General features: G+C 31.4%; 1 protein-coding gene across 4 annotated transcripts; it reads right to left on the minus strand.

Moving 5' to 3' along the window:
* Window positions 1-680: 680 nt before the first annotated feature.
* Window positions 681-20,259, minus strand: LOC134685076 (proton-coupled zinc antiporter SLC30A1-like). Of its 4 annotated transcripts, none has more exons than XM_063544481.1 (10): window positions 20,074-20,259; window positions 19,446-19,689; window positions 16,058-16,350; window positions 8,349-8,577; window positions 7,148-7,342; window positions 5,565-5,706; window positions 4,424-4,467; window positions 3,748-3,827; window positions 3,209-3,391; window positions 681-1,143 (listed from the first exon to the last, which is right to left on the minus strand). In XM_063544481.1, the coding sequence occupies exons 3-10, from the start codon at window positions 16,232-16,234 to the stop codon at window positions 937-939; spliced, it is 1,257 nt and encodes a 418-aa protein (XP_063400551.1). In that variant the 5' UTR covers window positions 16,235-16,350; window positions 19,446-19,689; window positions 20,074-20,259; the 3' UTR covers window positions 681-936. The 4 variants fall into 4 exon arrangements, with proteins under 4 accessions (XP_063400551.1, XP_063400553.1, XP_063400554.1 ...); XM_063544483.1 differs by lacking the exon at window positions 20,074-20,259 and adding an exon at window positions 19,859-20,064; XM_063544484.1 differs by lacking the exon at window positions 19,446-19,689 and having other exon boundaries at window positions 19,859-20,080.
* Between the last annotated feature and the right edge of the window lie 3,656 nt (window positions 20,260-23,915).

Genomic DNA, 23,915 nt, shown 5'->3' on the forward strand with positions numbered 1-23,915 from the left:
CCCACTATATATAGAATAGTAAAATTGAAGCATGCCATCAATAACTCTGAACGTTGAAATCCTTAAAAACTTGAAGAGGCAGAGTCTTAATCATTTGTCACAACCATATAATTTATAATTGGTCCTCAATTTATTTACTGTCAAGTATAAAAATTATTGCGACTGAGTGAGTATTGCAATTATAAAACCTGATTCAAACATGTGTATGTAGCTTTTGCTGAAATCGCAATATTTAATCTCAGAACTTGGTTGACCATGTCAAAATTGAAATAATCACTGGTTACAATAAACTCTGAATTTATAGTTTTTCTGCTGGCTAATAATGCATTTACAAATGTATCTGCTTGGAAAATGTAAAAAAAACAGTATTAGATTTCCCAATACAATAAATTTCAAGTTATGTTACAAGAACACATGATGTACAAAAAATAGTGTTCAAATGAAGTAGAGTTTAGGGAATATCAAAATATGTGTAGGATATTGCATGTTTCACAGTAAACAATATTTACTGCAGATAAAATGACTGATCATGCTAAAAGCCCAGTATCAAATATTACAAGCATATTTATTTAGGACAATAATATGTGTATGGATATAATCATCAAACCATGCTTTGTACTAAACCTTCTTTGACGCAAAAAAGGAATAATAAATCAAAGTTAAAAAGTTTGAACACAGTAAAAGAACTCAAAGATTTTATTTAGTTAAATTGTGTTCAATGATTTGTATGGCAACATATTTTCAACTTTTTTCATACTTTCTAACATGATGTTTGGAATAAAAAGTCTTAAACCATTCTTGTGTCACTAGCTTTTAGAACGACTTTGGAACTGTAACACGCTTGCATGTATGAAGTTCATTGAATGACAACATGATTTCCATGTTTTCATGCAATCATGGTCCTCAGACATTTGTACAATTCAATTTAAAGTCATACTAATCAAAACATGGAGATGAAGCAGATGTTTTAAGTTTGTTATGATTCGGACTGCTGCGTGGTGTTGGACTGTTTTCTTTACTGCTCCGCCTTGCTAGTTCTTGTTTACTTTTTGGCGCACAACAAGTGTCTACCAAACAATTTTTATTTGGTCCACATTCTAATGAACAATTTTGATTCTTTGTAAAATCTGCTGCATCAAATTCCTAAAAAAATATTAAAGAAAAAACGCATAATATATCATGTATATAAATGTTCAAAACTTTGTAAATTCATATTATAATAAACAGCTGCGCCATGAGTGCATGATAGCCTGTCTTCTTGTGAGAGTTTTATGAAAAAATCATATATTGTTTTTGAGATACGGAGGGACATATGAATCCCCCTCTCCCCTCTTTTTTTCTTTCAAAAAAACTGAATATCACTAAAATAAATTTTTTAATCAAAACCAAAGAGTATACAGATCTTCAGATTAATATAACAAAGTAGTGTGTAAAGTTTTAAACAATAACCATAAATTCTTTTTGAGATACTGCACGACATGTAAACAAACCTCTCCCCCTTTTTTACAAAATACTAAATAACTGAAAAATAAAATTTTGAATCATCACCAAAAAGTATAAGAATCTTAAGATTAATATAAGCAAGAAGTGTGTAAAGTTTTAAGCAATAATCATAAATCGTTTTTGAGATATGGTGCGACATGTAAAAAACCCCTCCCCCTTTTTTACAAAATACCCAATAACTCAAAAATGAAATTTTGAATCGTCACCAAAAAGTATACAGATCTTAAGATTAATATAACTAAGTGTGTAAAGTTTTAAGCAAAAAATAAAAAATCATTTTTGATATACGGTGCAACATGTGAAAAAAACACACCCCTGTTTTAGTTACAAAGTGCCGTAACTCAAAACTTATTTTCACCAAAAAGTATACAGATCATTTGACCATCATAAGAAACAACTATAATAAGTTTCATGAAATTTGGATAAGTCGTTCTCAAGTTACCGTGCGACATGTTTACGCCAGACAGACAGACACACATACGGACGGACACCAGACATTTGTATAACATAATATGTCCCGTCAAAATTTGACGGGCTTATAAAAAGGGCATATTTGTAAGCTACAACTGTGGGCAAATACAAATATAGGATAATGCATGTTCAGAAACGAATCTATTAGCATCTTAATTCATAGTATCAGCCTTAAAGTCATAAGAGACCTCAAATTAAAAAAAAATATGCATATGTTTTTTATAATTAAATGGATAGTTTTCATTATACAACTTATGTACATATACTTTTTTCTGATGAAAATTCTTTAATTTGTCCACATTTAGAAGAAGTTTACTTATTTTTAATTGCTTGCTTCCAGCAAGCAATTTGCCGACATATTTTCCGTATGCATAATGACCCGAGCGTAACCCTCCTCGTAAAAATCCGGTGACCACAATAAGCATGGATCTTTCATTGAAATAAACAAATATCTGATTATACATGTTAAACATGTGCTCAATACCCATGCTTTTTGTGATTTGTTTACTATAAGGTGACAATTGGTAAACTCGGCTTCAAAACACGGCATTTAATGAGCAGCCATTTCAGTTAAATCATAACAAACAGACAGAAAAAAATTGACGATTATATGATATATTTGCGAAAATAATGATAAAATCGTGCACAGAGGACTAAGTTTATGATGTATACATGCATTGGTTCAAAAATTGGACGAACATTATTGTTCACCACTCACTCGTTTCATACGACTATAACATAAACGTTAATATGTCTTTTAATTGAGTTAAGCCATTCAATTGACATTTTATAGTGTGTCATTTTCTATGTTTTGATGTTACAGTATTGTTTCAGATAAGAGTAATTTAAAGGTTGATACTTACAATAAAACCCACTGCATGTGTTTGTACCTGTCCTTAGTCAGGAATCTGATGTTCAGTTGTTGTTTGTTGATGCAGTTTATAAGAGTTTTTGTTTTTTGTTTTTTATATTGATTAGACCATTGGTTTTCCTGTTTGAATGAGGTTTTACACTGGTCCTTTTTACACCCTTATAGCTTGCTGTTCAGAGTGAGCCAATGCTCAGTGTTGAAGACTGTACTTCGACCTATAATGGTTTACTTTTATGAATTGTGACTTAGATGAACAGCTGTCTCATTGGCACTCATGCCACATCTTCTTATATCTAAGAATTCTTATTTAGAAATTATTTAGGTTGAAGTTTTATTAGAAATTAGCTATGTGAATTATCTTACATCTATAATCTCTGGCTGTATAGTTGTAGAATGTATTCCTGCTTTATGAAATATATCTTTTAATTTTTCTGCCACAACCATATATTCATGTAGATTATGGACATGGATATGAGCTGATGCTATGATTTTATTACCAGCCAACTGCCACACATGGAATTCATGAAGCGCTAAAACACCTTCTATCTGTAATATAGGAAATATGTGACATGAATAATGGTATGTGAATCCGACAGCAACCAGAAAACAAAAAGAACCCATAAGGCATAGCATAGGAACATTTTTTCAGTTTTATTGTTTGTCTATTAAATTTGTAATTATATAAGCTGTCCACTTCAAGCATTTCTAATTAGTTTGGCCAAAACAAAAAGTATAAGATAAAAATAAATTCTGTGATTTTAATAAAAAATAGAAATTATCTGCTCTTTCATTCTTTGGTGCAGTTGATGTCTCTTTGACAAATTTCCTTTTTCCATTCTCAATTTTATAAATTCAAACATTTGATTGAAACCATATCATCATTCTTTTGCTTTAAATCTTACCTTTTCTATATCTTCTTTTAGTTTATGTACTCTTATATGTCCTGGTACAGTCTGTAACAGTATTAAACCTGAATCTCTCACTGAAATAAAATAAGAGGATTTTATGCATCGAGATATGTAAAAGTTATAGAATCATCTTCATTGTAAGGAATATACATCATATATCATATAGACATATAAGAAAAGTTAACAAGAAAATTGTAGTCATGTAAACAGCCTTTCATAACTGACTAAACAATGTATATGGTATGGTTTTTTTCACATTGTTGAAGGCAATATGGTTGCCCATACATGCTTACATTAACTTCATTTTAACTTTGGTGGAAAGTTGTTTCATTTGAAATCATCATCTTTTTTTATATAACTGATGTAGCTGTGTAAACAAACACAGACAACTGATCAAGATTGCTGAACAAGGACCAAAGCACAAAGAAACAACCAATCTATACATAAATTACTTGTGTACATACTAAGAAACATTGTTTTTTTTAAGGAAAAGGAAAATGTTGTTAGCTGTAAATTTCATCATTTCTAGTTCATGCATAGGACCACAAAAATTATGATCTTACAATACATGCAATATGCTTTTGTTGATGAATATCCTAGATTCTGCATGCCAAATGTAATTCTGGTCCTAGCTTTATTCTTTTGTTCAATAATGACATGTAATACTTACATAATGGAGCTGTGGTACTCAGTATGATAATAACCATCAATATACTGAAAAACAAACAATACTTGTTATAAATTATCAATGGTATGGAGAACAATACTTGCTATAAATTATCAATGGTATGGAGAACAATACTTGCTATAAATTATCAATGGTATGGAGAACAATACTTGCTATAAATTATCAATGGTATGGAGAACTCAAAATTTATTTCTTTCACTCAGGGTAAACACATGCACTGATATGGTGCATCTTTTTTCTTAATTCTGATCATTATTCAAATGACAAATAACCGTTAGCGCTGTTCATACTGCATAAAGAACAGATCTTAAAGTCACCGGAAAAGTTGCATAAAGCGTTCACTTTATATTTATAGTAAGTTGACTATTCGTTATGGGCTTTGCTCATTGTTGAAGGCTGTACAGTGACCTATAGTTGTTAATGTCTGTGTCATTTTTGTCTTTTGTGGATAGTTGTCTCATTGGCAATCATACCACATCTTCTTTTTTATATGTACTACATCCTAACTCTTTGTAAGCTGCTATTCATACTTCATTGCTCATTTGATTTAATAGTGCATCCACCAAAGTAAGTTATTGTTGTAAGTCTCAGAAATATGTTTTATGAGAAGAAGAAAAACCCAATACATAATTATTCATTCAGGATATTTTCATCATCAAAATTTCTTTATTTAAGGGAGCAAATGGCATGTAATATTTTTTTTATCTAATGGAAACAATTCATGCTAATTGCACATGAAACTCATTTATTTGTTTAAAAAATTTAACAAAAATTTCAATTTTTTATTCAAAGCATTAAGTGGAAAAACATGCACTCTGATGTTCAAGAGTTTGTTGAGGTGGTTCGTGAGCTTTTCTTTTTTTTATCATTTTTTTATATATGTTAGACCGTTTGAATGGTTTTACACTAGTATTTTTGGGGAGGCCCTTTATAGCTTGCTGTTTGGTGTGAGCCAAGGCTCCGTGTTGAAGACAGTACCTTGACCTACAATGGTTTACTTTTATAAATTGTGACTTGGATGGAAAGTTGTTTCATTGGCACTCACACCACATCTTCCTATACCAGTACTAAACATGCTAATTGATTTTTGACCAAGGAATTAGAACTTTTTGGTGATTATTACCTCATAGCTGGATCCATGTAATACTTCCAGTCAGCTTCTACAAACCATATCAATAAGGCACTAATGATGACAATGACAGAACCTAAAGCATCTCCCAATACATGTAAAAACACACCTCTCATATTTAACTGGGCACCAGATACTAAAAAATCAAAGGTATAATCATCATACATGTACTAAAATTTAAAGGAGAAAATTTTCACAATGAAATTTACTCTGACATCTAGATCTTCATGTAAGTAAATTCAATTTAGAGTCATGCAGGTATGATGTGTATAAATAGTAGACATGAGCTCTGTAAAGCTCTTAAGGTGGTACCAAACACCTTCACTAAAATTAATTTGGCTCGTTTAATTTTCATAAAATTTTGACAAAGTGTTTACTTTAACCCTTTGACAAAAATATATAAATTTCAAAAAGTATGAACCAACCATTTAATCAGGAAAATTACACTGGTTATATAGCAGTTTGACAGACACTAATTTTGTTCATTAGAAAGCTTAATATTCACTTAACAACACAACATAATAAAAACGTTTAGCTAATTTTACAGAGTTATCTCCCTGTAGTGTTAGGTACCACCTTAATTGACTTGATAATTAAAATACAAAAAAAAAGAATATAAGCACACTTGACAGAATAAACAGCACACATATAAGAATTCAATATTTTGTTGGTACAATTTTTTTCAATTGAAAATTTACTTCACGTTGAATTGTCATGACTGTAGAAAAATGTTTTTTTACTTAATCATCCCTACTTGTAAATATAAATTCAATGCATGTACCTCCTTCATTTGTGTACTTGTAATCAATGGTAAAGATAAACCTACTTATTAAAATATAATTAGATACAGATGAGTTATCTTAGTAAACTTGTATTATTGTAGGAGTTTTTCTAATTGCTGTTTTCATTGAACATGTATATCATATCTAAATTCTAAAATCATAAAAATATACAAGAACTTCTTTATGAAAATATATTGAGGCATTAGACATGTTAGATATAAGATGAGCTCCTAGGGTCAAAAGTTATTGGTTTTTAACAAGTGGACTTTGCATACATGTTTGTTTCACTTTCTGCTAATAAAGGAGTATGTGGGAATATGTATGCATCTTTAAAGTTTTATCATCCACAGATTGCTTAGAAATTGCATGCAGTTTATGTTCTTTTTTAAATCTTGGGTAACCTGGAAAAGTTATATGATTGCCATGTTATTAAAGTTTTTCATGGCAATAGTATACAGACTCAAATTAACCCTTCTACTTTTATTTGCTAAACAAAAATGTGTCCCCAGTACACAGATGCCCCATCCCCACTATCAGTTTCTATGTTGAGTGGACTGTGAAAATGAGGGGAAATCTCTAATTTGGAATTAAAATTAGAAAGATCATATCATAGGGACCATGAGTACTATGTTTCAAGTTTATTGGACTTCTACTTCATCAAAACTACCTTGACCAAAACCTTTAACCTGAAGCGATACGCACGGACGAGTGAACGAACGAAAAAACGAACGGATAGACGCAGAGACCAGAAAACATGGGTGTGTTATGGAAGCCAAACTTAAAATATAATATTACCTGTTTGAGGATCATCTTCCATTTCTATGACAACCCCATCAATTTCTGCTGAGTTTTCTAAAACACTTGTATGACTATGACCATGACCATGAGAATGTTTAACACTGGAATTTTTGACATGTCCATTTTCAGCTTTGTCCACTAAAGCTACTTTTTCATGTGAATGACTATGACTTCCACCACCATGAGAATGTCCTAAAAACAAGCATAACTACAATCAATGATTTATTATAAGTAAGTTTCTAATTTTCTAATGATTTAATTGATTTTATCATATTTGTATATTTTTTTTGCAGTTGATTTTTTTTTATGGTATATATTTTAAACTTTCAGTCAACATGGTCAAGATCATTTTCTTCAGTTTTCACCAAAATTGCAAAAAAAGGGAACAATTATTTTTGAAGACAGATTACTCCTATTACAATGTATTAGGAGTTAATTAACGATTTGGCCACCGTGCAACTGTTTTGTAGACCTTTCATAGCTTATCAATTATGGTGTTTAGTATTTCTCTCTACATATTGTTTGTTGTTTAAAATAAATATAGCTAAAATTACTAAAAAAAGATTATTTTTTAAAGAGAAGCGTTTTTTTAAAATTACCTCCACGAGACAGAATGCCAACAGATGGCATCATAAAGTTTAAAAGTAAGGAAATAGATTTTCTCATGATTTGCAAAACCAAATAAATCAGGTTATTCCTGTAACCATGGTAACCAATCCCTACTAATCACAAGGTCTTGAACTTATAAAATTAATACAAGTCACTAATCCTGGATTTTGATTGGTGCTCTCTAGAAGAGTGAGCCAATTAGAATGCTTTTTTAAGATTTACTGGTTGGAAAATAAGTTTCTATGTTGTATGGACTTTGCTCATTGCTGAAGGCCAAACTGTGACCTACAGTTGTCACCCGCTACTGTGGATTCATTATTATTCGTTGGATACCACTTTTTGTGGTTTTCGTTGGAAAAGGTGAACCACAAATTAAAATGTTCAACGAATAACATATTTTCAATAGGCCTTGTATACAGAAATTGGCAAAACCACGAAATCTAATATTCACGAATATGCAAGTTTTCAGCATTCTACGTAAATTGATACATACGAAAATAAATGAATCCACAGTATTTCATTTGGTCTCTGATCAAGAGTGGTTTAATTGGCAATCATACCACATTTTCTTATTCTTATATAAACATACCATGTTCATGAAACAAACAAAGACCAATAAGATTAACTGCTAGTCCCAAACTTCCAACAATAAGTAATAATTTAGGGTCTTTGATTTCTTCTATTTCAACCAAACGTTTTAATGATTCTACTAAGATGGAAAAACACAACGCTATCAGGAATACAGCATTAACAAATGCTCCAAGAATTTCTGCTCGTATCCAACCAAACGTGTTCTTGTGAGTTTGCCACTTTGATATCTGAAAAATATACAAATCAACTATGTATTACAGACATGACAGAGTGATTATACAACACATAGAAACTATATATATATACAAGGAATGATTATGTTATATATATGTATTTAAACAGTATCATGCATTTTTGAGGGGGAAAGGGGCACCTTTTTTCAAACAGTTGATTTATTATTTTGTATTTCACACTGCTTAATTAAGCTTAAATTCTTTTTGGTTAACTCTTTAATTAGCACATATTACATATACATGACATGCATGTACATGTGTTACAAACTTCTATAGAAAGTCATGAAAGTTGAGTGACATAATATTAAATAATCTAGAAATCTCCTATAAAATAGAAATAAAGTTTAATTAATTCCTGATGATGACAAATACATAAAATATAAAAAGCATATTTATCAGACTAGAGACAAACAGAATTTAATTTGAATATAAATTCTGTTTCCCAAAAGTGTTAAACATTCCTTAGGCATTGTGTTAATTCTAAAACTAGTAAAACATGTAAAAACTGCAACATCAAATTTGAAATATGTGTATAATTTTTTCCTTTGTCATACTTCATTTACTTGTAACATGTGTAAGGTGCAGTGTTCAAATTAGAATTGTTTTTGTAATAATGTTACGGACACAAATGTATGAAGAAGTCAGATTAAAATTCTGATTTATTAAAAAACAAAATTTCTGACAGATCTTGAATCACTGTCTGCAAATGAAATACTATCACCAGTTCTAAAGAAACATACATGTATTTGCAACAGAATATTGTTTGTGGCATAGAAAGTTTACATCTTATTTCATTCTACAATAAAATGTTAAGCATAAAACTTCTATATATGCTTCTTTTGAACCTACAACAATGTACAATATGGCCAATACTATAGAGCCAGGAGCTATGTACATCAGTAAGTTTTATAAAACATACACTATCTATATTTTTATCAGTGACTCAAAACTAAAATCTCTCACTATAGGGGAGAAATTAACATACATTACATTGTTTTGTACCTTAAATATGTTTTCATTAACATGATTAAAGGCTAAAGTAACTTAATAGTGGTAAATAATATGTGTGATCAAGCACAGAGTGCATACTACATGTACTATATCACACCCTACACTTATGTATAATATGTGTGATCAAGCACAGAGTGCATACTACATGTACTATATCACACCCTACACTTATGTATAATATGTGTGATCAAGCACAGAGTGCATACTACATGTACTATATCACACCCTACACTTATGTATAATATGTGTGATCAAGCACAGAGTGCATACTACATGTACTATATCACACCCTACACTTATGTATAATATGTGTGATCAACAGTGTTCCAGCTAGGATTTGAAAATAGAGGGGCGCGTTTTTAAAAAGGGCACTTTAGCGCGTTCTCACTGAAAAAAAATCAAATACTTAATATTACCACATAAAGACATATTTCTTGATGCATGGTGGGTCTAAGATGAATTTGCAACGCAATGCGCTGCGTTGTTTTGTAGAATTATTTTTATTACACTTGTGAAATGAATTGTGCATGTCAGTTTAAAAACTTCACATAAATCTGCAATACAGTCAGGAACAATACTTAACATTTTCTCTGAAGGCCAGCCTGGATTCAAAAGTTTTTTCAAGGGCCCTGTAGAATTTTTTAGGCTCTAACAGGTTTGTTTTTACTGCAGGCACATACATACTAATAGTCTTGAATGTTCTTATATAAAAGCCAAAAATATATGTTTGAAATACCTTATACATGTAGCTTGTTTCTTATTATGATGAAAATAATAAAGGAATTAAATAAACATGAGTTTTTCAGAATTAAAATCCTCCATTTAACCATGTATTTTCAGACTGGTGAACTTTATATATATTTGTAATATTATTGAAAAAAAAACAAAAAAAACCAGCCCCCCTTTCCATACCACTAGATGTGAATTATTTTAATAAATAAAAAAAAGTATTATTAGTTTCACCCCAAGAAATTATTATAATTTTTCATGAATAAATCTAAGAAGTTGTAATCAAAATGATTTCCAAAATGAAATTCCTACTGTCTATAAATAACAATGAAATGTAACTGTTTCCTGTTAATAAGGGGTTTCCCGAATTTTCCCGCCAAAAAGCACATGGCTTTGAACAATTGTAAACAAAGCATTCAATTTGTGATCATGGATTACAGTTTTAATTAATTTAATTTGGACATAGATATTCAACTTAAGGTACAGTCAAGCAATGTTTTTACTTTCTTCTGGATTAAAACTAGTTTGAAAGATCAGTTTCAAAAATAAAAACATCAAAACAAAAACGATCTGAATTGTGAATATTCAGTGACCCATAAATTTTTTGAACTCTGCTACGGAGGTCAAAGTAACATCATGTTTCATGCATTTTGCGTGTTGACCTATTGGAATGATTCTTCTTAAATGACATAATAAATAACAAATACAATAGAAATGAACACCGTTCACATTTATTTTATAAATTATATTTTGCATCGTCAGGTGTTAAAATAATCAATTTATTTAACTTCGATGTTTGGTGCTTCAGGGTAAAGGGATTAGACAGGGTCGTAAATTTCACCTGATTAAGTAATTGACTCTAATCAAATAGGTGATTATAATCAGGTAACAAGTGTCAACAATTTTAATCTGTTGTCTTAATGAAGTGTGTGTATAAAGAACTCAACAAAATGGCGACGATGTGAGGAAAAAAGATCGTTTTTTAAACTATTTTTCAAAAGGGCACAGAGGGGCGCTTAAAAAAGGCAGAGGGGCGCAAAATTTCGGGGGCGGGGCGCGGCGCCCCTCCATTTCATGCTAGCTGGAACACTGATCAAGCACAGAGTGCATACTACATGTACTATATCACACCCTACACTTATGTATGCAATTATACCACATCTTCTCATCTAGATCTGCATATGCCAACTCCTATGAACACTAAAGACAAAATGTAAGAAATGCAGAATGTGTCACAAAAGCTTGATTGTTGTTGGTTTGATGCCACTTTTAAGTGCCTATCTTGGTCTCTTTTGTGGTCGTCAGTTTCTATGAGTAGAGGAGATTGAGTCACAGGGAAAACAACAGCCCAAGGAAAACTGACGATCCTAGTAAATTAAAATTGAAGTAAAATACACCTGCATGAGCAAGGTTTTTAACTCACAACCTCAGTATTGACTGGCTTAGTGATTATAGTAGTAACTACTTAGACCACTGAGCCCCCTTTTACTTATTATGATAATGTATTTCATTTTATAATCTGAAAACAAACAATTTCATATCATGTACATGTACATGTGTATGTATGAAAATGACACTTTGCCATTAAATATACATGTTTATGATATACTGATAACAGAATTCAACAAAAAGATACTGTTACAGTATACGTGTACCTGAATCAATTGTGTATAGTGTCCTAAATGAAATGGCAGTCATTATAAGGTTACATGTACTTAAAAAGTGATGTCATGTCACTTCAAAAATATTGTAATACAAAGATTTTAAAAGGATTAGCCATTGTACTTCCCCATACTTAATATCAGATCAATTAAATTACTTAATACATATTTATTTTACTAGTATATATAGTTCAGGGTCTTACTTTAAAAAAGCCACGCTAACTTTTAAGAACTTACATCTGTATATATTGACCTTGAAATTTTTAAATGATAAAGTTAATTTTGTCATATATATATATACCATGTATAAAGTCCTTCAGAAAAAGTATTTCAAATATTAATACTATCATCTAACATTTTTAAGGGTCATTGCTGCCTAGTAATTTTTAAAAAGATTAAAGTTTACTTGATTTATATAACTTTTATGTCATAATACTGAAAAAAACACAAAAAACTAAAATACAGGTATGAGAACTTATACCATGTAAACCTGACCTTTACATTTTTGTTTTCAAGATAGGTGCATATATTATTTATCATGTTTATAATCTAACATTCCCTTACTTTTAGTTTTAGGCAAATATAACTTATTTCAAAATAATTATGCTGATGAGGGTAAATGAAAGTCATTACTGCATTTAAAGAGTTGTCATGCTATAAATGCCTTAATATACTGAGTTTAGTAAAACATATACTTGCAACATCCCTAATTGATGTTGGTACCTTTTCACATAAACATGATGAAGAACAGAACCATTATGTATAGTCTATCCATCATATCAAATGATTAAGGCAATATTTGCAATTAATGAAATTTTCATAACCAAACATTTAAAATATATCTTTGAAGATAAAAACAATGCAAAGACAAACAGCTTTCCACTAAACACTACATACACATAACACAGCTTTCGACTAAACACTACATACACATAAAACAGCTTTCAACTAAACACTACATACACATAAAACAGCTTTCAACTAAACACTACATACACATAAAACAGTTTCGACTAAACACTACATACACATAAAACAGCTTTCATCTAAACACTACATACACATAAAACAGCTTTCAACTAAACACTACATACACATAAAACAGTTTCGACTAAACACTACATACACATAAAACAGCTTTCATCTAAACACTACATACACATAAAACAGCTTTCCACTAAACACTACATACACATAAAACAGCTTTCCACTAAACACTACATACACATAAAACAGCTTTCTACTAAACACTACATACACATAAAACAGCTTTCGACTAAACACTACATACACATAAAACAGCTTTCGACTAAACACTACACACACATAAAACACTTTCAACTAAACCCTACATACACATAAAACAGCTTTCGACTAATTACTACATACACATAAAACAGCTTTCGACTAAACACTACATACAAATAAAACAGCTTTGGACTAATTACTACATACACATAAAACCGCTTTCGACTAATCACTACATACATACAAAAAAGCTTTGACTAAACACTACATACACATAAAACAGCTTTCTACTAAACACTACATACACATAAAACAGCTTTCTACTAAACACTACATACACATAAAACAGCTTTCAACTAAACACTACATACACATAAAACAGCTTTCGACTAATTACTACATACACATAAAACAGCTTTCGACTAAACACAACATACACATGTACACATAAAACAGCTTTCATCTAAACACTACATACACATAAAACAGCTTTCTACTAAACCATGTAAACACTACATACACATAAAACAGCTTTCCACTAAACACTACATACACATAAAACAGCTTTCCACTAAACACTACATACACATAAAACAGCTTTCCACTAAACACTACATACACATAAAACAGCTTTCGACTAAACACTACATACACATAAAAATTAAACTGTTGACACTGACTCGCACAAATATTTCTCACTTTAATGTAATTTTTATACATATAGTAAAATGAAAATGTTGAATTGGAATGTGTGACATAAACCAGACTGGGCAAAACAATCCCCCCCCCCCCCCCCCCCAAAAAAAGGGTGTTCTCAGCGGTGCCCCCGAAAGTTAAGCCGACCTCACATGTGGCACCCATTGCTTGCTAATTTCATAAAAAAAAATCAGAATTTTCCGTTTGAAAAGAAATAAAGTCCAGTCATTCTAGTTATTTAAAAAGATCATGTGTCCTTTACAGCATGTACAGTGAAGTCCAAATAGATTTGGAATCATTTGCATATCATATGTGTGCAAAAAATGTTCAGTATCTGTGATCTTGATTATGTAAATGGTCAGAAGCTTATATTTCATACATTTTAAACTTGCTGATTGTGGATTTCATATCCTTTGGAAATGTTGAATGCAACATGTGAAATGACAATGTTATTCCAATGTGCCAGTGGTTCGTGAAACACAAATGTTATGTCATTATCTATACAACTGTAAACCAGTTTAATTTTATTCCTACATATATATTTAACACGTAGGTAAAAATGGAATACAAAATATGATAAAAAGTCAATACAAGGTGGACATAAGACATTATTCATGTTGCTTTGTAATTTATCTTTACAAAGAGTTTATAACTGAAATATATGTACAAGTTAATGTAACTGTCATATATTTTGCATGATTGGTGGTCTTGTGCTTAAGCACATAGTTTTTGCACATGTCATGCATGTAAAGGATGTAAATTCATGTAATTGTACAATGCTAATTATACCCCTGCTTTAAAACAGGGGGGTATACTGTTTTACCTCTGTCTGTCCTTCCATCAGTCCGTCAGTCAGTCCGTCTGTCCCATGAATATTTTTCGTCGCATTTTTCTCAGGAACTACTATACAAGGATTTCTGAAATTTGGTTTCAATGTTTATATAAGTCAGCTATACCGTGTGATGCGTTTTCAGATTGATCACTTGACAACTTCCTGTTTACCGAACACTTGTATGATTTTACACATGATAGCCAAGTTGAAAATTTTCATCACATTTTTCTCAGGAACTACAATACAAAGATTTCTGAAATTTGGTTTCAGGATTTATATAAGTCAGCTATACCCTGTGACGCGTTTTCAGATTCATCACTCGACAACTTCCTGTTTACCGAACACTTGCATATTTTTACACTATTTATATTATCAACTTGCGGCAGGGGTATCATCAGTGAGCAGTAGCTCGCAGTTTCACTTGTTATTTCATAAAAACACTTCTTCATGCTTAACCACAAGACTCAGGCTTGTAAAATTACTTTCCGGCTTAAGTAAAATTCTTCTCTACAAGCCAACATTAACCAACTGAAATTTTCTTAAAATTGAGTTTTTGGACTTGTTGATTCGAAGGTTTATCATGAAGACTTGCACAACAAATATTAAATAAAAGTGCATTCTAATAAATGATTATATTAATATTGTCTTCACTTCATACCACTATAAAAAGAGAAGATGTGGTATGATTGCCAATGAGACAACTATCCACAAAAGACCAAAATGACACAAACATTAACATATATAGGTCACCGTACGGCCTTTAACAATGAGCAAAGCTCTTACCGCATATAGTCAGCTATAAAAGGCCCTGATAAGACAATGTAAAACAATTCAAGCGAGAAAACTAATGGCCTTATTTGTCATGTTTGTGTAAAAAAATGAACGGAAAACAAATATGTAACACATAAACAAACGACAACCACTGAATTACAGGCTCCTGACTTGGGACAGGCACATACATAAATAATGTGGCGGGGTTAAATACTGTATACATATAGCTAGCTACATTCATGACATTTGTAGATTCCAATATTTGGCATAAAAAAAATTCTAAACAGAGAGCTTGAGCCCAGCACAATTCATTGGAAAGTGTCTGAACTAAGAGTCTATAGACTATACACATTATAAACAAACTTTAGAATTTGAAAATCCATCTTTCTTAAGTTTACAATCGATCTAATGCAAAAGTATGTACATAAAACTTGTCATTTAATTTTGGAACAGTCGTACATGTATGTACATGATCAGATGTCTGACATGCCTTTCAAGTAAAAAAACTACACATAAAGTTACTTACCCGCACAGAGGCAAAGCCTACAATCAAAGCCACCACGTCTGATAACATATGAAAGGAATCTGCCACTAATGCTATTGAATTTGTTACGTAGCCCACAATAATCTCAACAAGGAAAAACGATGCCGTCATTCCCAACATTGTCAACAATCGACAGGTTTTTCCTGAGTATTTTCCCATTTTGTTCTATTTCTTGCTGTACAGTTTAAATATATTTCTTCTTTATTTTCTTGCTGTTACAGGTCTCTTTTATCTTCTTCTTATTTACCTCCGTTTTGTTAATTTCAATTGTTCACCTGAAAAGAGGGTAACCTTCATAATGAACTATCAAAATGATGTTATTTAATAATATGTTGATAAAATACAAGAAGATTGTGTCTTAGAATTTGAATGCCCAGGCACAAGCTTTGCAATTTTCCAAGTTTAAAAGAGGCATTACTCTAGAATGTTAATTGGCTAACAAATTGCGGACTCTGTCTGCCTGTTTCATGTGTACTTATCATGTGAAGGAGTTAAATAAAATTTGGATGAGGAAAACTTAAGTTATAGTGTGGAAACAAAAATATTGCAATTTTCAAAGTTATAAAGGGGCATAACAGTAGAATTGTAAGTTAATCATTGCCAAATTTGAACTCTGTTTGCAAGTTTTGGTTCATACCATTGTGTATAGAGATTTTATAAAAAATTACATGAGGCAACCTAAAGAGAAATGAAAATTGGACAGACATGACAGACAGGAGGAAAGAAGGTAAAGGGTTACACTTAACAACCCCATTGTTTATGGCGGGTGCATTAAATAATTGAAAATATATTTGAGGAAAATTATTTGATTATATGATGTTAAAATGGATGAATTGATATGGAAGTTTTTCTGCAGTAGTATGATCAGTGGTTCTTTCTGGACGTTGCAGCTTCATCCATCAATACAAACTGACCATGCTGACAAACACAGTATGTAGCCAATAGTCATGCTAGTACTGAACATGATGAAAGTGGCCACCAACAACCAATCAATCAACACTATTATGGAAGTTTATCCTGAACAAGTATAATCAGTGATATTGTTGGCTTTTATTCAAAACTACCTCTACCCTTTTTTATTGAGAAAATATGTGTCATTTTCATCAAATTGGGAAATTTAAAATGAACCATGAATTTGACTGAAACTTCAATTTACAGACCCATTTTCAAGAGTCAAACCCTGTTTTAAAATAAGACCCCATTTTGTCAGTTATGATACATAAATAGACCCTCAAATGTGCACATATAGTCATTTCAGACAAGAAAATTGTTTAAATGAGTGTTTTTCAGTTTGTATCCATACATAATTACTACAGAGACTGCACTGTTTGGGAAAAAAGTTGTCTTTTTGGGAATAATTTTAAGCCATTTTTTTCAAATTGGGATTCTTCTCCAGGGGAAAAAGCATTTATTCTTCACTAGTTTAAGGCAAACAATATCACTGTATAGTCATATGGTACCTGTCTCAGCATTTTATTTAATGGTACTTTCAGTGGTACTAATAATTAATGATACCAATCATCATCTACAAAATGTATATTTATATTATCATAATTTATCTACATTGTATACTTTGACTATTGCTATGGTATGTCATGTATGTCATGTATGTACAAATGTATAAATAAGTTATACATGGAATACAATGTACAATCAGGAAGTTTGAAGTGCATGTTAAAAATGTTAAAGAGAAATTGATTGTATTTCAAACAGGGCTATTTTTAGCAAAGGGAAAATCCCAATACATTGAATTGTAGTAAGATTGCTGACATGATAAAAATAAACATGATAAATCTTATGTCACAGAAGAACAATTTTTAAGCATTTTTATTTTACTTTTAAATTGAAGATTTATTTTATTTACCAGGTTTTTAATTCAGAAATATATCTCTAGCTATAGCATTTTATACTATATCTATCAGTTTTCTATGGGAACTTTCTACAATGTCATTTGAATGTATAATTTGGTGATGATGGCACATTTTAACCAGAATCATAAACATGATAAATATTCAAAGATTCTTGAATGTCCCTCATATCTTTCGTGCTTCTTTTACAATTGTACACATAGTATTTTCAGGCCCGTAGCCAGGAATTTACAAGGGGGGGTTCGTTGGACTCACAAACTCAACTTTAACAGTCACAATTCGAACAGAACATTGACTTTAACAGTGCTTATTTGTTTTCAAGGGGGGTTCGTTTGAACCCGCCTGGCTACGGGTATGATTTTCTTTCAAAGCTAGGTTATGTGTATGTCAATTTTAACTTATCAACTTTAACATCTCAGTATAAAGGACAGTTAATCAATTTTCAATATTATACTTCTGTTTTTTCTAGACTTAATACCACTAACAGCATGTACTGATTTTGCATCAAGGCAATTTACATTAGTTGGATAGTCTAGCTACATGTAGTATCAAATAAAATAAATATATGTGTGTAATCTAGAACAGAAATTACCTATGGCTAACATGGCTAAGGACAATTTTGATATGCATAATGTTACTATTCATTATACATTTCATACATGATTATAAAACAATAAATTACATGTACATGTATAAATGTATATCATATTTTTGTACAATTGATAAGTCAAAAATGTACATGTAAGTTTAAAAAAAAAGATCTAAAAATTTAGGTTTATAATTATGCACTCAGCCTCTCACAGATATTAAGGGTTCTTTGTTGAAATATGCACCCAGCCTTTCCCATTTTAACAGGGTTCTGTGTGCAAATATTTTTTTAAAGGTACCACCTGCCAAGCATGTACCTACATGACCTACTATGATGTAAGCTTTTTACGACCATGACTGGCTATACAGCCCTTACAAAACAAAAAAGAAGATGTGGTATGATTGCCAATGAGACAACTGTCCACAAGAGACAAAACTGACACAGACATTAACAACTATAAGTCACTGTACCTACTCCATGTACTCCAAATATTATATATATGCCATGTATATATTGTAACCAGATACATGTAACGTTACATGAACATGTAGCAATACGCATTTTAAACAATTAAACACAAAGGTACAAACAAAAATGTAGGAAGAATATGGATCATTGAGAATAAAAAAATTGCAAAATTCATGATAATTATTTCTGTATTGTTAAAAATATTTTACCCTACAAGCTGACAACGATATAGAATGTATGCAAGATGCAACATACAAAATGTACATGACATGCACTCAAATACTTTTCAATCACAGAATAAGGAGTATATTGATCTGTGTTATACTATAGTAGTCTCAGGAAATATATACATCTTGACTGTAGACGATAGTGGCCTCAAAACCAAAACCGCAATGCATAATTTAGACAAGTTTGAAGATAAAGACATTAAATTCGGATAACTTACCAAATGGTTTCAGATTCAATAAATTTCCAGAGCTTAAAATCAAACCAGGATGTTCCAATTCTTCAATTCCTATTTTGCACAAAAACACCTTTCATGATGAATAAATTTTAAAATATGCACCCGGCCTTTTACATTTTCAAACGTTCAGTGTGCAAAATTTTCGTGGGTTGCTACGCCGGAACAGCAATTATGTGTTGAAATTCAATGAAGAAAATGTGTCCATTGCCTTACTGTCGTGTGATTTCTGTAAAAAAAAAAATTTAATTTCAGCTACCAATGCAATAACGCACAGACAAACGAAAAACAATGTAAAACAGCTGACTTTTGTAGGTGCAAATTATTGATAAATTTTAGTATCTTTCTATCAAAGAAGATGTACAGGGGAGACAACTATTCAAAAAGATAAGGCTTACTGTAAATTGTAAACGTGTTGTTCGCATTAAACAATTCTTGATATCAGCATAACAAATGTTTGCACTACACAAAATGTTCACTTTCCTGATATAAGAATAATCACGTTCTATAGCATTAAGTCCAAGTGTGAGACTGTCGGCACATTCAAACTATTGACCACCGGTGAGCACATGCCCTAGTTTGACCTATCAAATGGTGTTAAGAGATAACATACACTTTATCTCCCTTGGCGACTAAAACTTTTGTAACATATCATATGTCATATGTCATAGCAGTTTTAGTTGGAGATGACGATGAACTAGCATGCAACCCTTGCACGATCGGTTACTTGCATATAAACGGCATGGTTTAGCTATTAATAGACACTACTAGTTCATCTAGACCTTGACCCTGACATAGACATAGACGGCAGGTGAAAGATAGGTCCGCTGATGTAGGACCTAAGGTATCAGGTGCCCTCGGGTATCGGGGGATTAGTCATTGATTGATTCACTTTAAATGTTACTTAGAACCATAGAAATAAATACAATTCTTGGTTATATAATTATGCTGTAATTAACTTATTTCTTCATTTTAAATTATGTGTTATGTAATTTTTTTGTAAGGTAAACCAGGAACATATATATTAACTGTTAGATATACTGTTCCCAGGGTAAACTTAGTTTATTGGAGAGGAATTGGAACTATTTTGATCTGAGCGTCACTGATGAGTCTTATGTAGACGAAACCGCGCGTCTGGCGTATGAAATTATAATCCTGGTACTTTTGATAACTATTGTATTACATAATATATAAGATTTATTTAAAGTCGGTTTAATATACATATAACAATACAACATAGGCTCTGTAGAGCTTTTATCCAACATACATATAGGACAAGCACAATACATACAGCAATTAATTAGCATAGAGACATATATGTCTCTGATTAGCACAACTAAAGCATATAAGCAAACATAAAATGCAGATAAACTAACATTCATGCAATAGCTATTATAAAGTACTAAAAGTAATTCAAGCATTAAGAACACAAATGAAAAAGTATGCCAAATAATTTAAAAGCCAGAATATACAAGATAAATAAATAAACAGACCTACAGCTCATTGAGATCTGCAGGAGGAACAGTGACACGAACTGCCCTCCCACAATTACCAACCAAACTTTTAAACTGACCCAATGGCATTTCTTCCCTCATTTTATTTGGCAGTTCGTTCCAGAGTTTGGCTCCTGCATATCTAAATGAGTGTAGCCCATGGGTAGTTGTCCTTACCCTGGGAACATCTGCTATGTTGTTATTTCTAAAAGAGTAATTACATTTTTTAATTTCAATAAGTTCATGTAGATATAATGGATTGTTTATAAATAATTTTGTATACTTCTATTGCTATCATTCTAATTCTTCTGATTTCTAAGCTTGGTAATTTTGATTTAATTAATAGATGTTGATAGGTACTACAATAGTCTTCACGAATGCTAGTCAATTCGTTCCAAGTCCGATTCGTTCCAAACCAGTTCGTTCCAGATTTGGACAATTCGTACCAAGTCAATTGTCAATTCGTGCCAACTGATTTATTTTATTATTAATCAGACTTAACAATTTGTTCCAACTGAAGTTAAGTTCATTATTAATCAGACTTAACAATTTGTTCCAACTTTTTTTATAATGTGTATATATGTCCGTAAATCACTGTATTTGTGTAAATCAACCCACAGTGCACGGCAAAAATCGTCAATTCCTTGTATTTTTTTTAATGTATATTTCATATAATAGATCGTTTTTCAATCAGTCTTGACAATTTGTTCCAACTTTCTTATAAGTACATGAAGTAAGTAAGTAAGTAAGTAATGACTTTATTTAAAGAGGGTGACTCAATTAACTTTCGCTAATCTACCTTGACAATGCTTGAGGCCCTCAATAAACATTATACTGTTTATGTCTGTATATCACTGTATTTGTCATCTTCGCTAGCCAAGGGTTACGATCCACTCCCGCTCTCTTCACATGAAGAGAGCGGGAGTGGATCGTAACCCTTGGCTAGCGAAGATGTGTATTTGTGTAATTCAACCTATAGTTCACGGCAAAAATCATCAATTTCTTGTCAATTTTTATCATATATTTGATATTTTCATATTAAAAGATTGTTTTTCAGTAATATCTTTGAAGGCTTTTATGGTTCGATTTTAACAGATATTTAGGTTGAAAAACGCAGATTTATATGTACAATATTTGTTCATTTAGATGCACGTAAGAAAAACATAGTGAATGTGGTATGGCTTCACTTATTATTAACAAGCAATCAGGACCCAAGCTATGACCCAAGCTAAGTACGATATTATTCTTTTGATGACTGCATAAACAACTATTATGCGCACATCATTGAAATACAATAATCAATTATAATGATAACGAATTTTGAAAATAACACTATAGTTAGTACTTTATTCATTTTTAAAATATTAAATTGTCATGAAATACTTTATAATTAATTATTATCAATATATCATACCCAATATATCTTTCTTCCCAATTAACAAATCTTAGATTTTTTTTTAAAGCTAAGTATTTATATACATTATATATATAAGTACAGCATTATAAATTAAGATAATAAGGCTATGTAAATGGTTAATATTGTTTAATACTGTTCTTGAATAAGTTTGAACGAACTGACCAGTTTTGGAAAAAGTTGGAACGAATTGTCCAAGCAACTTGGGACGAATTTGTTGGGTCGAATCGGAGTTGGAACGAATCATCCAGATACCATACCGTCTTCATATATAAATAATAGGGCACGCTCCTGCATTTTCTCTATTTTTCTGGTGTTACAATCACCACAGAAGTGCCATATTACAGAACAATAATTTAAAATTGACATTATAAATGAATAATAAATAGTGAGTCTACCTGATTTTGTTAAATGTTTACCAATACGTTTAAGTACACGATGTAAAAGTTTAAAAAAACTAAAATACTAAACTCCGAGGAAAATTCAAAAAGGAAAATCAAAAATCAAAAGGCAAAATCAAAAGTCCACAAACATCAAACGAATGGATAACAACTGTCATATTCCTGACTTGGCACAGGCATTTTAATTGTCATAATGCCTTTTTACAAATATTGGAAATATGGGCATCAAACTTAAGTTGATAATCAATTGTTATTTATATATTGTATTTTATGTTTTTTTGGGGGGAACTCAGGTAACCTCCGTAATTTAAGAAAAAGTACATACTATGCTATGGTATATATTATGTTGTAGTAAACAAATGTCTTCATTCTAACTGGGGGACTTCATGGACATGATGAACATTGCAAATATATACAGTTTATGTCATAATTTAAATTTGTTAAGATAACCTCATATGATTATTCTGTAAAAGATTAATTTCCATTGGCGGATCCAGGCGGGGACTGAGGGGTCTGGGGGTTGGAACCCCCTTTTTGGTCCGATCAATGCATTTGAATGGGAGCATATAGCTGGAACCCTCCTTCACTCTGGGTTAGGACCCCCTTTCAAAATGACTGGATCCGATCCTGATTTCTTTATTTTAAACGTCGGACTTCTGGGCCATACTTTCATGACAGGGGTACCTTAGGTCACCACAAAAAAACACCAACATATTTACCAGTTAATTCAGTTCACATTATGAAATATACATGACAGTATGCAAAGTCCATCGTGCTCATTCTTCTTCTTCTTGTCACCGCATTATAGGTATACTATGTTGGTTTTTTTTAAATGCGTATTTTTTTAATACATCAGTCTTTCATGACAAGGGTACCTGAGGTCACTTACCAAATACATGACATAAAAGAGTAGGTCCGGTAAGAGCCCTTTTTGGCCCCAAAATAAAGCTGTTTTACAAAATTGTAAAAATATAAACTTTTAGTTATTTATTGGATAGTAAAATGGTTCTGCTACATAAATATTGGCTGTTTTTGGCAATACAATGCACATATATTTAATACTAGCACCATTAAGTCATGCTCAATTACTGAAATCTTCAAAATTCAAGCATTTTAGTTAAATTTTAGACGGTTTTCGTGTAAAACG

Source organism: Mytilus trossulus, chromosome 9 (assembly GCF_036588685.1).
Source record: "Mytilus trossulus isolate FHL-02 chromosome 9, PNRI_Mtr1.1.1.hap1, whole genome shotgun sequence".
Classification (NCBI taxonomy): Eukaryota; Metazoa; Mollusca; class Bivalvia; order Mytilida; family Mytilidae; genus Mytilus; species Mytilus trossulus.

Coding starts and splice junctions, on each gene's coding strand:
- LOC134685076 (XM_063544481.1), bottom strand. CDS start 16,234: ATGGGAAAATACTCAGGAAAAACCTGTCGATTGTTGACAATGTTGGGA. Junction 8,578..16,057: donor TAGGCTTTGCCTCTGTGCGG/GTAAGTAACTTT, acceptor TATATTTTTCAG/ATATCAAAGTGGCAAACTCA. Junction 5,707..7,147: donor GGAAGATGATCCTCAAACAG/GTAATATTATAT, acceptor TTGATTTTTTAG/TATCTGGTGCCCAGTTAAAT.